The 16850-nt window shown below is 35.1% G+C and overlaps 1 protein-coding gene across 1 annotated transcript in view; it reads right to left on the bottom strand.

The window, feature by feature from the left end:
* LOC123540187 (dolichyl-diphosphooligosaccharide--protein glycosyltransferase subunit STT3A-like) overlaps positions 1-16850 on the bottom strand; it is a 285963-nt gene that overhangs the window by 5534 nt on the left and 263579 nt on the right. Inside the window, exons 2-12 of the mRNA XM_045324998.2 lie at positions 10987-11005; positions 8505-8619; positions 8165-8347; positions 7647-7792; positions 7166-7363; positions 6674-6784; positions 6264-6344; positions 4370-4526; positions 3720-3872; positions 2819-2901; positions 2047-2211 (exon numbers count right to left, since the gene is read on the bottom strand). Of these exons, the coding sequence (XP_045180933.2) occupies positions 2047-2211; positions 2819-2901; positions 3720-3872; positions 4370-4526; positions 6264-6344; positions 6674-6784; positions 7166-7363; positions 7647-7792; positions 8165-8347; positions 8505-8613 (1386 nt within the window). The 5' untranslated portion in view covers positions 8614-8619; positions 10987-11005. The remainder of the gene's footprint in view (positions 1-2046; positions 2212-2818; positions 2902-3719; positions 3873-4369; positions 4527-6263; positions 6345-6673; positions 6785-7165; positions 7364-7646; positions 7793-8164; positions 8348-8504; positions 8620-10986; positions 11006-16850) is intronic.

Genomic DNA, 16850 nt, shown 5'->3' with positions numbered 1-16850 from the left:
ACCTACTGACCTAGTTTTTGACCGCACATGACCCAGTTTCGAACTTGACCTAGATATCATCAAGATGAACATTCTGACCAACTTTCATAAAGATCCCATGAAAAATGTGACCTCTAGAGTGGTCACAAGCAAAAGTTTACGCATGGATGCTGCGCGATCACAAAAGCTCACCTTGTCACTTCGTGACCGGTGAGTTAATAATTTCCTACTGATTCTATCTATAAAATCTGAAATTCCAAGAACTTGCATTCCCAGAAAAAAACACTGTTTTGGTTTAGCACTTTTTTCCAACAGATTAAGTTATGCTATGGTAGGCAGTGAACTTAACCAGTATTCCTAGCTTCTATACAAGTATATTTTATATGAATTTGATCTCCACACAGGCAAAATGCCAACCTATTTATATGAATCAGTGGGTGGAGGAGCAATGATTTCAGACATGAAGTCTTTCATCTAAACATCATGCAGGGTTCTAGCCAGGATTTTCTGAAGGCATGTTGCAGAAGGATATTTTTTGACGAACAAAGGGGCGGGTGCGGGAGGGGTATCCCCTCCCGCTGGGGGGTATGGGGGTTACCCCAGAAAATTTTGTGTTACTACAACTCGTTTTGGTGCATTCTGGTGCATTTCAGAGTGAAAAACATAGTGGTATTTTCAGTGATTAATAAGCATTATAAATTTACATGCACAACAAGAACAAATAAAGATATCGGGTCATAAAAAATCCTATGGAGTTTATTTGCTGAATGACAATTAAAAGTTTATCAATTTTAAGTTGCTAAAAATGTTCATTTACTATTTATTGTACATAAAACAACACAATTTTAGCACTGCACACAGATCTATTTGTTTAAAGTTTATGTCTTCTATTCCTGTGGAGTTTATTTGCTGAAAACTTATCCATTTTTAAGTTTTTGAAAATGTCCATTGTTTGTTGTACATAAAACAACACAATCTGAGACTGTCATCCAGGGAAACGCTGGTTTCCATTTTAGATCAATGCCTGATTTCCTTTGGCCATTCGGCGTGGCTTGGGGGGATTCTAAAATTGTGACCGGGGCCTCAGTGGCCGAGTGGTTAAGGTCGCTGACTTCAAATCACTTGCCCCTCATCAATGTGGGTTCGAGCCTCACTCTTCATGTGAGGAAGCCATCCAGCTGGCTTACGGAAGGTCGGTGGTTCTACCAAAGTGTCCGTTCGTGATGAAATAATGCACGGAGGGTATTTCAAACTTTTCTCTACAAGTTCTATTTTGAAAGTGACGACAGAAAACATTAATTCTTGCATTGTCTTTTCGATATTCCGCCCGAGAAAACACATTTCATACATGTGAAAAACATTAATATTACGGTGATAATAATAAATTGTTCAAAAGCATTTTACTGTGTTACACAATTTTTGACTTAATTCCTTCCATTGTCTTTCATTGATTGCGAAAAATATTCGGACGATAATTGTTGAATCATCTGTCATTATATCTTATGACATGTATAATCTTTAAACTTGCGAAAACAGTCACTTTCATGTACACATCACAAGATACCGCCTGTCAAAGGATTTAAAGGCGGAGCTACGATGAAATTTACGTCACACGTTCCACATAGGCAGCCGGCTATCTTAACTGGCATCGCTTTACTTAAACTATCGGGTAAGCACGTGGAAGCTTTTCGAATACACTATCGGATTAATCGGGGTGTTTATTGGGATGATTTTATGACATGTCGCTTCTTCAATTAAGGGATGACGGGGAAATAAGGGATGTCGAATATACAACTCAAAGTCTGAAGGCATGTCGCACGCGACAGGCGATAATAGCCTGGCGAGAACCCTGTCATGGAGAACTAAGCCTTGCATGTGGATCCAAATTGCGACCCTATAAGGTAGGTCCTTGCGCTGCCTGTCAAGCTACGTAGGAGGGTTCTACAAAATAGCAGTTTTTGATGAAACAGTGAAAGTTCATTGCAACAAATTAAAATAAATTGACTAGCATCTTAATATGATTTTAATAGTTAATTTTGTCAATAAAAGTAACAAATAAAATATTACCTCATGTTTTAATGGGTAGCTTTGATCGGCTCTCTTTGGTTTCTTATCTTTCTTGTTAGGATTGTCAATGTTCTTCATGTAAGTTGACAGAACACCTGAGATACCAATAGCTGACAAGATACACATCACAGGGGCCAGTACCAACATCAGACGTACCATCACACCCTAGAATATGGATAATACATGTAAAATGATACAACTTGCATAAGTACACTTATAACATACCAGCATGAAAATTTAATTAAATTTGGGAAAAAAATGTTTCTAGCCATCAACTCGTGAAAATCAAACGAATTTTCCTCCTTTATATAATTTGAACTCAAGGAATCAAGTATAATGTCTGTTTTCCTTTCTTTTACTTAAATTTCATACCAGTATTCTTATTTATACTATATAGAGAGAAAATCCTCAAATGTGCTTTTGTACAACATTTCATGCACTGGTCAACAACTTGGTATAAATACTGAACTTTTACTGGCTTCTCAGTTATCTCACAAGCAATAATTGGACTGCAACAACCTCTTTAACCTTTACCCTACTAATTTTCTAAATCTGATCCATCATTCACTTTGGGCATTACCACTTGTTTATCAAAGGGGTATTCACTGAAAATTTACTAACTGAATAGTGAACAGTGCAAACCATGATCTGCAATGGTGGTAAGGCAGAATCACTTGCCTCCAGCAGGCTAAAGGTTAGAGGTAACTGCACTTTTTATTTAACATTTTTATGTAATAATCAGTAAGTAAGCAACAAGAAGGTAGACACTTACAGCAAAGTAGATACTTGTTACACCATACATTATAATGAAGATGTTGGCATCTGTTAACTTCTTAAAACAGAAGTAAAGTCCAGCTGAAAATAGAAATTAATTCTATCTTACTAACGTATTAAACAGCAGAAGATGTATGCATGCACATTTTACCTTTTAGAAGTCAAATGTCTGTTAGGAATAGAAACACATCTTATATCATTTCTGTATGAATTTAGGACATTTACATTAACAATACATATAAATACTGATTATTGTACATATTTCTAATAAAATAGAAACACGCATTCTAAAACTCTTTAATAATAGTCAAGTCTGTTTAAAATGTTGGGTTTAAAGTTTCACTAACACTGTTTAAATCATACAGCAACTTCCAATAGTTTATGGTGGTGAAGGAGCATAGGTGACTCTTCAGTAGTTAATTTAGGCATTAACAAGTACCTTAGTAGATCCAATTAACTTCCAATAATCCACCTGAATAGCTTCCTTTCATAACAAGCTGAGCAAGGTCAAATTACAGAGTTCATGCACAAGATGTTCGAGTTTAAAGCACTTATCCATTCAGCCACAGACAGAGGACCCTCTAAACAATTATGTATTTTGATTTGCTTTTGTTGGGTTTAATGTCACAGCAACAAAATTACAGATCATACAGCAATTCTCCGGCTTTTGATGGCTGAAAAAAACCCGAAGTGCTCCTCAAGACATTTCAAAACAGGCTGGAACCTAGGTAGAACCACCAACCTTCCATGAAGTATTTTATACTGAAGCCAAATTTAGAATCCACAGCAGTGAGAGTCAAGTGATTTGAAGTCAGCAATCTTGCCTTCTTGGTAGCTAAGCCCTTCCTAAAAATTATGATATGCAGAAAGTTGGAACAAATTTAATAGAGAAACAATACCTGGGAACAGGAAGACGAGCAGTTGAAGATCAAAGTAGAAGGATGACCAGGTTGTAGGTTGATGTTCTGATACAGAGGCAATGATTGGGATATTGTTCTTGGCATATGAAGGGTCAAGAAGAGAGTAGAAACGTCCAGTCCATGGTGCAATTTCTGTTCACTGGTTAAGGCTATATAATTTATTTTTAAAATTTTTCATGCTGTTGAAAAATCTTTCAGAATTTCCTAAATAATTTCATCAGTTGCTGTTTCATTATAGAAGTGTAATTATAAAGTCTTCTCCTGCCAAAAGATTCTTAAAACTGCAATAACAATTTTTCCAACAGGCATTAAATGCAAAATGTTTTATCCTGAAGGGAGTAACAGAAATTATCTCTCAGAAACCAGGGTAGGCCCTGTAGATTATAACTATGGACAAATTTATAGCTTTGGCATAAAGAAGGAATTCTGAAATTATCCACACATAGCTGATTTTAGTAAATGCTATGCTTTTGGCTATTTCCTATCTGTTGAAAAAAAAACCCAACCAACTTTGCACAGCAGTAAAAATATCTGTAAGGAGACAGAAATGTGTTTCTTCTTTTTTCTGTTTAAAGTTTCTTTGTTTCTCTGATGTGTATTACAACCTGAAATTTAACTTGGAAGGATACTGCCAAGTGCAGTTGCTATGGCAACAGCAAGCGTTCCTATGGAGCCAACAAAAAGGACAATGCTCCTGAACAGAAGGTTAAACTGTTCCCCAGTCAGCTTGGATCTCACGTAGTCAACAAATGTGTGAATCTGGCACAGTCCAAACACTCCAAGGGCCTGAAACAGTAAAATCACTCCAAACTTACAATAATGCAATATTTTCAGAACCACAAGAAAACTACATTTAACCATGTTTTTTTTATGTAGAGACTGTGTTACACTTAAAAATGTTTTTACATGAACTATCAAACAACAAAACCTATGGTAAACAAGAGCACAGCCTAGCAGGTTCAGACGCTCATCTGACTTTTTTTTTTGTCTCTGTATAATAGAAATATTGTCATACCCATGATTTTCTAAGTCCAAAAGGGGCCATAATTCTTGCAAAAAAGCAATGCAGAATTACGGTACTTGCTGTGGAGAGTCAGCTTTTAATGGCGAATAACTACTCTAAGTTTTAAAGCAATAGCTTTGACCGTTGAGAAAAGTTTACCTAAACGCAAAATTTAACCAAGAAATCTGATATTTTCTAAGTCTAAAAGGGGCCATAATTCTTGCAAAAATCAGGATGGAGTTATGTTTCTTGCTGTTCAGAGTCAGCTTTTGATGGCGAACAAGTGTTGCAAGTTTTAAAGCAGTAGCTTTGATAATTTAGGAGAAAAGCTGACCTAAACACAAAACTTAACCAAGAAATCTGATTTTCTAAGTCCAAAAGGGGCCATAAATCTTGCAAAAAGCAGGATGGAATTATGTTTCTTGCTGTACAGTGTCAGCTTTTGATAGTGAATAGGAGTTGCAAGTTTGAAAATGATAGCTTTGATAGTTTAGGAGAAAAGTTGACCTACACATAACACTTAGCCAAGAAATCTGATATTTCCTAAGTCCAAAAGGGGCCATAATTCTTGAAATAAGCAGGATGAAGTTATGTTTTTGCTGTACAGAGTCAGCTATTGATGGTGAACAAATGTTGCAAGTTTCAAAGCAATAGCTTTGACAGTTTAGGAGAAAAGCTGACCTAAACATAAAACTTAACCAAGCAACGCCAATCAAGTGATGACAATAACTCATTCCCCACCCCCCCCAAAAAATCAGATAAGCTAAAAAGAGCATTTTATGACAGTTTGCATATTTATCACAGTCTGACATTGATTACAGTGAGATTTATCATATCTGTAACTGGTTATTCCTTTTCCTCCCATAAAGGACAAACCCCAAACATAATTTAGTTGGGTTTCAAGTCACGCTATCACACTGCAGGCCAGGCCTTGACCTTTCAACTTGCCAGTTCCAAGGTGGTGCCTATCAAGGCAATATAATGAAGGATTCTCTGGGAAAATGGAAGTGCCTTCTTTCTCACTTTTAGGGGATGGGGTCAGCATCACCATCTTCAGTAATCACCTCACTCTTAGAAAGTATACTCGTGATCTGACAGTGTCTTTTGGAGTGATAAATTGGACTCGTAATAGAAGTAATATTTTCTATAAAAATGTTACATTTGAAATTTATAGAAGCAACTGTTTCTATAATGACTATAATGAATAAATTGCCTTGTGTTTTTCATTAACCAGTGTTCTAGGAGTTTCAACTTAGATATGTAAAACTATATGATCTATATATTTTTAATTAATTTTTAGAAGAAACGGTTTATCTTAATGGGAAAAAAACATACGAGAGTCAGGTTATGAAAGAAAAAATCCCTGCCCACTGAAATGAGGCAAGTGATTAAAAGCTGGCAGTTACAAATGTCCATTTTTCCTCCTCCCCACTCCCACACATACCTCTAGGCAAGGTATAGTTCTGTATTAATATTTTCCATAAACCAATGTAATATAATCTGGTTCCCACTTTACTTACAGCCATATGTTCACTAGATTGTACAGGCTGGAAACCAACAAAGGAGATCTGCATAGATAGGATGGTTCCTAGACAGTACACCTAAAATAATACAAATGCAACATTTATAAATCACTCCAAAAATATGCCATACATACAACAACCAAATGAATGTTTAGCAAACATGTTTAAAGAAAGAAATATATTTCATCATTCATCAATACTTCTTGGTAAACGCATTCTTATCTTTCTGAATTTTTAATTGTTCATGAAGATGAGGCAGACATGTGTAATAGAAAAATAACTGATTGTTTCTCATAAATTACATCTTCCTCACTGCCACATAAACTAAGTATCTATTATGCAGGAGAAATGTTCAACACTGGGAAGTACACAATCAGTGCCAATCAATCCAGTTGTATTATACTGACCGTTGAGTAAGCGACGTAGATTCTGTGAGAGAAACGTCCAGTCAGCATGAGGGCCAGAACGTGGAGCGGGATCAAGTTGATAAGAAACACGTAACCTCCCCATGAGGAAACCTGAAACATACAATTATATATATACACACATCTATCAGTGATACTGTGCTTTATCGGACTTTCTTTCAATTCCACAAAAAACTTAATAAGGAAAATTATGTATGTATATACCATTGTGTTGTCAATTGGTAAAATATACAAACAATGGTCTTGTGTATTAGGTGCCGGCTTGGAAAGTCAAAAGCTGTCAGTTTGAATTCTACCAGGGACACATATCTTCAGAGGACACAAGAAGTGGTTCTGTCTAAACAGAATGTTTGGATGCAGTTCATGTAAGCCTAATTTTCTATATGAACTAAAATAAATAACCACATCGTAAAGTAAACTAAATCAAAAGCAAATGTTTAGTAAACAGCTCGTAGTGTAGCAGAAAATACACACCATATAGAAGTATGCCAGCGAGCAGAGGGAAGCCCAGAAGATTGAGCCAGTTTTTACAGACTTGATCCACAACATGTACGTGAGCAGCATACAGAAGATAGCAATACCCTCGTTGTCATAGGAACCAGCAACAGAACGTGAAATATAACCAGGGACAATAGCAATCATGGCTGCTGCGATCAGGCCTGCTCCAGCATCCTGAAAGTTAAATAGAAATATTAACATTAACCATTGCTACATAAACCACTTAGTTTCTCAACTTATAATAAAAGGTCTATGCTATAACCTGTGAAATAACAGTAACAGATATGTCACAAAATCCGGGAATTCCGTTTTCAGTTTTGAAAAAAACTGTCCTGTATATCATTCAAAATAACAATGTTTACACATAGGATAAATTTAAAACATTATCATTAAAGATATTTCTTAAGCGTATAAGTCTTTTTCACCAAAACAAGAAAATAAATAATAAATATCTCACCTTGAGTTCCTTTGTCAGTTGGTAGGTGACAAGCACTGTGAAACTAGAGAACAGTGGAGCAAGGAATACACACACATTTCTGATTTCAATGGTTATGTTCAGTAACCATGCAGCGTGGTATAATATAGCTGATGTTACCATCAAACCTGTAATATACATCAAATAAAGCTTTGAAAGTTGAACAAAAAAAACCTGTTTAGAGGGCTTTCTTTTGAACTTGAAAATAAAAATTCAATCAAAAGTGTCAAAAGGAGTTTTTATAAAAGAAAACTCAATCATGACAAATCAAATGGTATCTTCTTAGGTAACTAGTTCTTCTTTGAGAAATTCAAATATATTTTTATCAAGGAAAATACTTATGTTCAGGGAACTTTGGCATCACGTAAGAGAATGGCCCTTCTCTCATCTGGCCTAACAAACCTGAGAAACAGCCACACAAAGTTTGTCCTGTAATAGCAGGGGAAAGCAGTTTGACCAATAATTCAATGTAATTCACATAAATACAAAATGTAATTTACCTGGATAAATAGTACCACCAATGATACGTCCCAGTGGGTACCAAGCTCTGTCATCAAACCAGTTATGGAAACTGTAGAATCCCTCTTCTGTTAAGAACCTTGTGGTTCGATAGTTAAAGTAGGGATCAAACTCGTGAATAACACTTTCAAACCTCAGCACAGAAAACAAACGTGTTGAAAATGCTGAAATATAAAACACTTTCAATTTCACTCATTGTACAAAAAAAAGCAAAAACCAGTCTGGCATAACATTAAACTTATTTTTTATTTCCAGTAATTTCGCTCACAGCCACTCCATTACCTAGATATTTACAGAAAGCACTGAAGTTAACAAACTTACACAATACTGATGCAATTGTAAGTATCATCATCTTCAACAGGGTGTCCTGCTTATCTGAGCTCATCTTCAAGAACCACTGAGGTCCAAAACCTGACGTAGTAGACTTCATCTTGACCTGAAAGAAAAACAAGTATAGGTATATATATTACAATTACATAGTATTATATGTCACAAGGATATAATCTAAAATCATAACATGGAGTACATCACAGAACTACATCTCCATCTGAGAGGGTCTGTTCATGACAGGTAATGTAACATGCAACACCCTCTCACCTGGCAGTGCATTGGTTTAAGTTAGCAACCTTAAGCCAGGGTCAATCTGAGACATTTGTAACAATTTCATGAAAGTGCAAAACTTTTTTATGTGATTCTTAAAATTAGGCTGTATTCTTACCTATGAACAATAAAGACCTGCACTTGAAAAATTACAGTCTAAACTGAAAAGCATGTCTTTTTCCCATCTAAAAGCTCTAAGTTATAGCGTCCAAGCTGAAAAATATTCAGTGGACATTCTCAGACTTGGCTATTTTTGAAGAGATTCAAAACCAGGCTAATTATAATACAAAAATTTACCAAAAATGGCAATAACAGCAACGTTATGACAACTAGTCTAATCAAAACTTTTTCCAGCAATTACCTTATACACTGGTAATACAGTACCTAATATGTATGTATATTGATTACTGAACCTCTACACTCCTGGTCTAGATGTCTGGTTAATATCTGACCCCAGCCACTTGTATTACAGGTACATTTTGTAATTTCTGTTTCTTGTACAAAGGTACACCCTTCAGAAAAGTTATTTTTCTTTATATATGAACTGTGCTCACAAAATGCTTTTCTTTACAAGACTTAGTGTACACTATGTGTATATATACAAGTGTCTGACAGGTGCAGGCTAGTTGAAGAGACAGATATTTAGATACAATGGAATCTGGGTGCTAGACACTAGCTCTTTGGTTCTCACTAGGATTTTCAAAGTGGTAGTCTTGGACTCCCTTCCTGGAAAAAGTTGGAGTCCCAGTATGAAAAACTGGAGTCCTTATATATTTTTGCCATTCGTTAGATAAAGTCATAGTCATTCTGAAGTGCTTTCATTTGCCAAGGCCATAGTTAATAAAACTTACATCTGAGTATGGTCTTAAATGTGATACATATATATGATAAATTTAAGCTAGATTCCCAAGTGCTGAATCAGTAGCTGCACATTTCAAACTGGTCTCAGGAAAGTTTTATAATCTAAAAATATTGGGTGGACAAAACCTTGGGTGGATGAGGGTCTTAACCAACAGTATGACTGGCTTGCAGCTGCAAGAGAGTCATCATGACTGTCACTATGCTCATCTTAAATTTCTTAACAGAGATTTTTTTTCAGACTGCTGTTAATCTAAATGTCATATCGGAACTTTTTTTTTTACTTTAGATTTACTTTCAGTTCCACATGTACCAGAAAACGTTCCCAATGGATTTTAATTGGAGATTTCCTAACAGAAATATGCAGAATAAGTTTGAACGTGACAGAGACAGCGATAGTCAAAAGTTATCAGGTTGTCCCAAAACATCCTATTAATTGGACTAGCAGTTATAATTATTGGAAAACGATCATCTCTGATTGGTTGAGAGCGTAAAACAGGCACAGGCAAAACTGTTTCTTTTGTGTAATCGGTAAGCTATGTGTTCTACAAATTTTTTAACGTGTCCCGGGACGTGCAGTTGAATATTTTGGGTCCTTTTCTAAAAAGTATTTGTACAAATATGTAGAATTAAGAGTTTCTGAGAACACTGAGACCCTCTTTTACATGCCCATTGATCTGTATAGCACTGATACATGCAAGAATTGCCTAGGTTTCTGACCACTAGTCACTACACCTCTGGTTGGATGGGTAACACTGAAAGAGTTTCTGAAAAATCCCGAGGCATCTGCAGGGGACCAAACCCAGGATCTCTGGACTGGAAAGCCAGTGTGCAAAAAACTGTCACTGAGCTAATCCGTCCACTAGTCTAAATAATGAGACCTAGGGTAGACCTATTTAACATTTTGATATTTTACGTTGTCTACCTCGGAGGCGGATATCAACAAGTCAAAAAAAATAGAACAATATTCAACTCTCGAGTACAATTATTTGGACTAATCCGTCCACCTATTATCAAGATACTTTTCATTTTCTTGAAGCAAATTTATGGATATCTTATGGAAAATAGGTCTATGACGAGTGAAAATCTAAAATCGTCGCAAAATTGATCTGACATAGCTTGCATTTATATCAAAAAAGGAGTTATTTCTTTTACTAGTATGTATAGCCCATCGTTATTATCTCCCTTAGCTGCATTACCTGCCACATCATCAATGCAAATGTGTCATTTTGCAAAGAAATCAGACATTTTCCAAAATGTCAACGTACTGTTTTTATCCAAAATGATATTATGAAACTTTTTGCAATAATTTTAGAATAATCATAACAATAAATGGTATAAAAACCTTGATTTTCCAGCGTTTTTGATCTTCGCCGGTCCTATGTGTCAACTCTTATCAAACTGCTTTGTAAGGAGGATTTTGATTGGCCCTCTTACACGGAGCTAACAATATCACCCGTTCCCAGGCTTTTGTACCGTTCTCAATCCGGAAACATTTTAAGATTATCTAGATTTTTCCGAAAAAAAAACAAAAAAACCGAATATAACAAGAATAAAGCGGCTAGTTAAAACATATTAAAACATTTGATATACAAAAATTAAGGGCAATATAGAAACTTTAACTGCGTACGAAGAAGAAACTTAAAGAAATGAAACAAACCATCTGATCGTATAGTAATATTTCTTGGACCTCAAACCAAAGAGCTATAAAAACAAATAGCTGTGTATTTTATACTTCTTTGCTCAAACATACAGTCCCTCCACCCTCCCCAACCTGATGTTCTACAAAATAGTGAATGGTTTGGTTGCTGTACCACTCCCTCCCTATGTCAGCCCCTCATCCCGACTAACAAGACATATATGCATCCCCACTCCTATACTCAGATCCTCACTCACTGTAATTACTATAAGTACTCTTTCTTTCCAGCCACCATAGTGCTTTGGAACTCCCTTCCAGTAAAACTTGTGCAAGACCCCGCCCTGAACCAGTTTAAGCAGGGTGTGACCAAACTTGCACACACGGCTTAACATGATAGACCTGTTTTTAAACTGCTTTTATCTGTAAATCCTTCTTGTTTTTAACACTATCAACTGTATTCATATTTGCAATACACATCGTCTACTACTTTCACCCTCCTATCCATTCTACTTTTAAATTTCTTGTACAGGCACGCAGCTGCACATAATACTCGCAAAGAGGAGTGCTGCAGTATAAATAGATAGATAGATGCCTCCCCTACATCAAAACCAAACACCAAAAACTGCTCCTCAAGCATTCCAAACAAAACTCAGCATCCATGCCACCTTTAAAATACCAAAACGACTCCGATTAAACTTCAAAAGCAACAGCTCTTAATAAGCAAATGTCGGTATTTATCCCAAAATCACCATTAAACTTGCAAGTTGAACTCCCAAGACATAAAATCATCTGATCAAAAACAATACCAATAACCACCTGAAGACAGTCAACCTACCCAAGAATGCCAAGTATCCATGAAAATGCCAATGGCATAGATAAGCTCCTTTCAAATCAAAACCCTCAAAAGGCATGTGGGCCAGACAAAATCAAGCCCATCATTCTTAAACACTCTCAAAGGAAATATCACCAATCCTTGAAATCATCTTCCAGGAATCCATTGATTAAGGATCTATACCTTCCCAGTGGAAAAAATGCAAATGTAACCCCATCTGCAAGAAAAGTGTCAGGTCAGACCAAACCAACCATAGGCCCATATTCCTTACATGTGTACTTTGCAAAACCATATAGGTATTCTATATGATCTTCAACATGGTTAAATAAAGTTTAAGAGAGGCGTTCCTGCGAAATCCAGCTGCTCCAACTTACAGACTATCTTGTTCACAGCATCGCTTCTGGCAGCCAAACTGATCCCATTCTTCCTAGCTTTAGTAAGGCATTTGACAATTAAATCATCTCAAATTACTCCACACTCTCCAGAAGAATGTTCTTGGGCCGCTTTTATTTCTCATTTATATCAGTCATCTTCCTTCGGCTCTCTTTAAATCCCAAGATCGACTCTTTGCCGATGATACTGCGGTTTACATTACTATTAACTCACTCTCAGATTTCCATCCTTGACAAGATGCAGATTTGGGAGAAGCAGTGGGACTGTCTGTCTGTCTGTCTGTCTGTCTGTACCTCATGCAAAATATCTTGGACTAGTTCTTTCTTTGGACCTCAAATGAACCAGTCACATATCAAAAATCATAACAAAAGCCAATAAAACTTTTGGATTCATTAAGCGAAACATTATCAACAACCACGAAAAAGAAACAGATCTGGCATACAATCAAATTTATCACTTCTGACAAAAGATAATAGGTAAGGGTAGATTTCTCGGAAGCACAGAGCACCACAAATACAGTCTAGAAGGAGCCACGCATTTGCAAAGTTGGCCCACAACAAAATGAAGCTGTAACGGTAAAAATATTATAGACGGGTTACTTAAAAAAATCCAACAAGTACATTTTGATTTTATACAAATAATAGAAAAAGGGGGAAGGAAGGGTTAGGGGTGTTGAAGGGGAAAGTGGAACAAGGATAAATATTCAGAAGGGAATACTACGTTCCTTAATCACAGTTACCCTACAACGTAAACCGCATCAGCACAGACAGAATTTACGCTGCCTTTGCGACCAGTGCATATGCACTGTTCGCTATTCAGTCAGTAAATTTTCAGTGAACACCCCTTCAAATAATAAATGGTATTGTCCAAATTGAATGATGGACCCGTCATTTTTAGAAATTTAGCAGGTTAAAGGTAAGGTGTACATTTCGACCAATATATGGTTGACAACATTTCGAGAATTCAAGAAAATCGAACGATGGCATTACGTAAATTTACTAATTTTAAGGCGTTGATGCTATTTTGAAATTTACCAAAGATAAACTAAAATGTCTAGGATTTACAAACTAGCGAAAAACGTTATGACGGAAGAAAATGCCAACAAAAACAAAAAATATCGTTTCCATGCCTTATCGTAAAATGGTTATGATATTAACCATTTTCTATCAAAAATAAACAATCCTGTTTTTTTTTCTTTTATAAATCGCATCCATACATTTTCTAAAAACACGCAATAATATGTGTATTTATGTGACTTTTCAAAATGGGATGTGGTAGTTTGATGAATAAAATTATAACTTTGTTAAGATCAATGCTTTTGAAATTTTGATATGAAAAGTATTTTTGTAATTTTCAAGATATCGGCCAAACAGCGAGTGGCGGGTTAGCTGTTTGGTTCATTATATTTGAGCTGCGCCATGCATGGCCAACATTCCAATACACTGACCAGTAGTTTGGCAAAAGTAGTCTCCCTTGAATATACACGGATCGCGGACCCGATAACGTTTATCGATAAGCAATTTTACTATAGATTTGTATAGGAAAATATATTTCAAACATTAAAAACGTATTTTTATCGTTATTTAACAAAATTTTATAACCTCGTGAAGTGATCTTCATTTTTTGCCCTTTATTTCAATATATTTTTTATCGATGTGATACAAAAACTTATTGCTTCCATTTTTGTTTGAAGTTGATGACAATGGTTTCTATGTTTTTCTATATAGAAAGTTTGAAAAGATCGGTTATGTCAGGTTTTAAAAGGCTATAAAAACATTTTCTATCAAAATGATATTATTTTATAACCTCGTGAAGTATTCTCCATTGTCTGAACATTGTCTGGGTATTTTTTATTTTAAAATTGAATTATGACAAATTGCTTCCATTTTAATTTGAAAATGAAGTAATCGCAATCTTGAGCACGCTTTTCACAAATATTTACTTAACGGTACGACGGCAAAAGGCAATGCTTATCAATGTGTTGCATATCTTTTTGAGCATTTTATTTATTTATTTATTTATTTATTATTTATTTATTTATTTATTTATTTATTTCTTATGATTAAAAGTAAAACTTTTTTGAATTGGCAGACTTTAAGTCACATCTTTAATTGGAAATAAATTGGTCTTAAAATGTCCGCCTTAAATTAAAAAGGCAATTAGAATTAATTCCATGTAATTGCTTTACAAACTGTGTGCCGGTATAATTTTGGACGATATTTCAATAAACTGTTCAATAATTGAAACATTTCGCGAAAATTTTGTTATGTATGGGCCTAAAATATTACATAGAGCCATGACTTCTTTTCGTTCACAGATCACTGCGTGAATGAAGAAGTATAAATTACAAATTAATGAATGATGGTCATATTAACTGTGGTGATAATTTGATTTATTTACCCGTGCGAACATTTCAGTAGAAGATGAAAAAGGTACACTTTACGAAACTTATTGTTCAAATTGAAAAAACAAAAAAACAAACAGATGTATATTTATCAAATACAATAATCACTTTCACCTGAATATGACCTTTTTCATTATCATGATATTAGCAGAAATATTTTATGAAAACAAAGACATTTTTATAACTATATTATTATTCTACATTCTATAAAGGAAAATTAATTCCTATACTCCACAAATCTTCATGGTCCACGGGGACCCCTGTTGTGAAAAATTGCCCATCAGTTAGCGACTATTACATAATCGCTGATAAGCAGCAGATAAGACGGGGGTTTTAGATTGGATTATCGTGGTTGACACCTCTTCACAAATGTTTTATGGTCTTTTTGCGAAATATTGTGAAACAATGAAGTTTTATTGTAATACAATAATTTTTAATAGCAAATAGATACTTTAGATTAATTGTAAAATGTAAGATAGTATGTGTTTTAGACAATTATAAAATGTGTTTTTTTTTTAACAAATGTATGTATAATATAAATGTGCACAAACATGACTCAAATGAAATGTTGAACTTATATAGTAGTGGATCTAGGCATTTAAAAACACACATGACACTAGAAATTGCCAAAATTTATATATGTGTTTAATTCAGTTTAGGTTGTATTGTCCAGCTGTTCGAAACTATTCTGAAACAAACTGCTTAACCGTCACCTAAAGTTCTGTCATAATTTTCTACACCCATCTAAAATTTTATGCAAAAAAGTATAATAAGTAAAAAATAAGTACATCTATGTTCAATTTGCCGATAAATAATTTAATAAATAAATATCTGTTAATGGCAGAACATCTCTACTTTATGTCTCAGTTGATTATTTTTATTACAGAAGTATTTTGGGGGTAATTAGCATAGCCTTGGGTGTTTAACTTATCTCCATCCGGTGTATTCGCAAAGGTCCATAAAACATCACGCGTAAAACACTTACAGTCAATATGCAGTAATTGTCAAAATCGAAATTTTCATGGCGATAAATCAAAAAAAAAAAAAAAAATAACCCGAGAACATAATTTTACAACATTACGTTTCACAGCAAAAAGAGGAAATGCTTTCAAAAGGGATTTGAAAGAAAAGGAATCGTTTAGTGTGATGTTTTATGTATATCCTTTACCACTGAAAAGTGGCATTTTTTATTTTTAAATTTTTGGTCCATGCATTCAACGAAACTTATAACTCCACTCAGCATATACAGGACAGAAAATCAACATTACATACGCATGATAAACAAGTATTTTTACTGTAAAATCGTACATTTTACTTATCGTTTAATATAATAGAATCATTTATAACTCGTAAAACAATGTCGGTATCTAGCAAAGTCCATAAAATACAATTAATTACAGTGGCTTAAAGATGTGTTATATTCTGCTTTAATTAGCATACTTCAATAATTCTGTCTAACCAAGATGCGTTGCTCGAAAATGTAGAGCCGAGTTTACCTATAAATGCCAAACAGCAGGTTTATCGATATTTTAGTGTAAAGGGAAACAACTACAACGGCGCACAAGGCAAAAAATCAATACCGACAGGAGTTGTGGTTCTCGTATATTTCACGCTCAAAGTTGGGGATGACAAAAGCAACATAGTGGGTTTGCGACCAGCAAGGATCCAGACCAGCCTGCGCATCCAGTCTGGTCAGGATCCATGCTGTTCAAGGCCTATTGCAATTAGAAAACCGTTAGCGAACAGCATGGATCCTGACCAGACTGCGCGGATGTTGGTTTTCTCATGGCGCAGCTCATTTCATTTTGCCAGGAGGGTATAGAAAATAATGATCTCTTTAGCACACAGTCTGGTTTTCCAAAATATTTGAGAAAAGTGCTTAGGTTTACAGGAATAGCACTAACTAAGTTTTACAACTGTAGCACATTTTGCGCTGTATGT

This window comes from Mercenaria mercenaria, chromosome 16 (genome assembly GCF_021730395.1).
Source record: "Mercenaria mercenaria strain notata chromosome 16, MADL_Memer_1, whole genome shotgun sequence".
Classification (NCBI taxonomy): Eukaryota; Metazoa; Mollusca; class Bivalvia; order Venerida; family Veneridae; genus Mercenaria; species Mercenaria mercenaria.
Note: the sequence above shows the minus strand (reverse complement) of the source record. Positions and strands in the feature narration are given on the sequence as shown.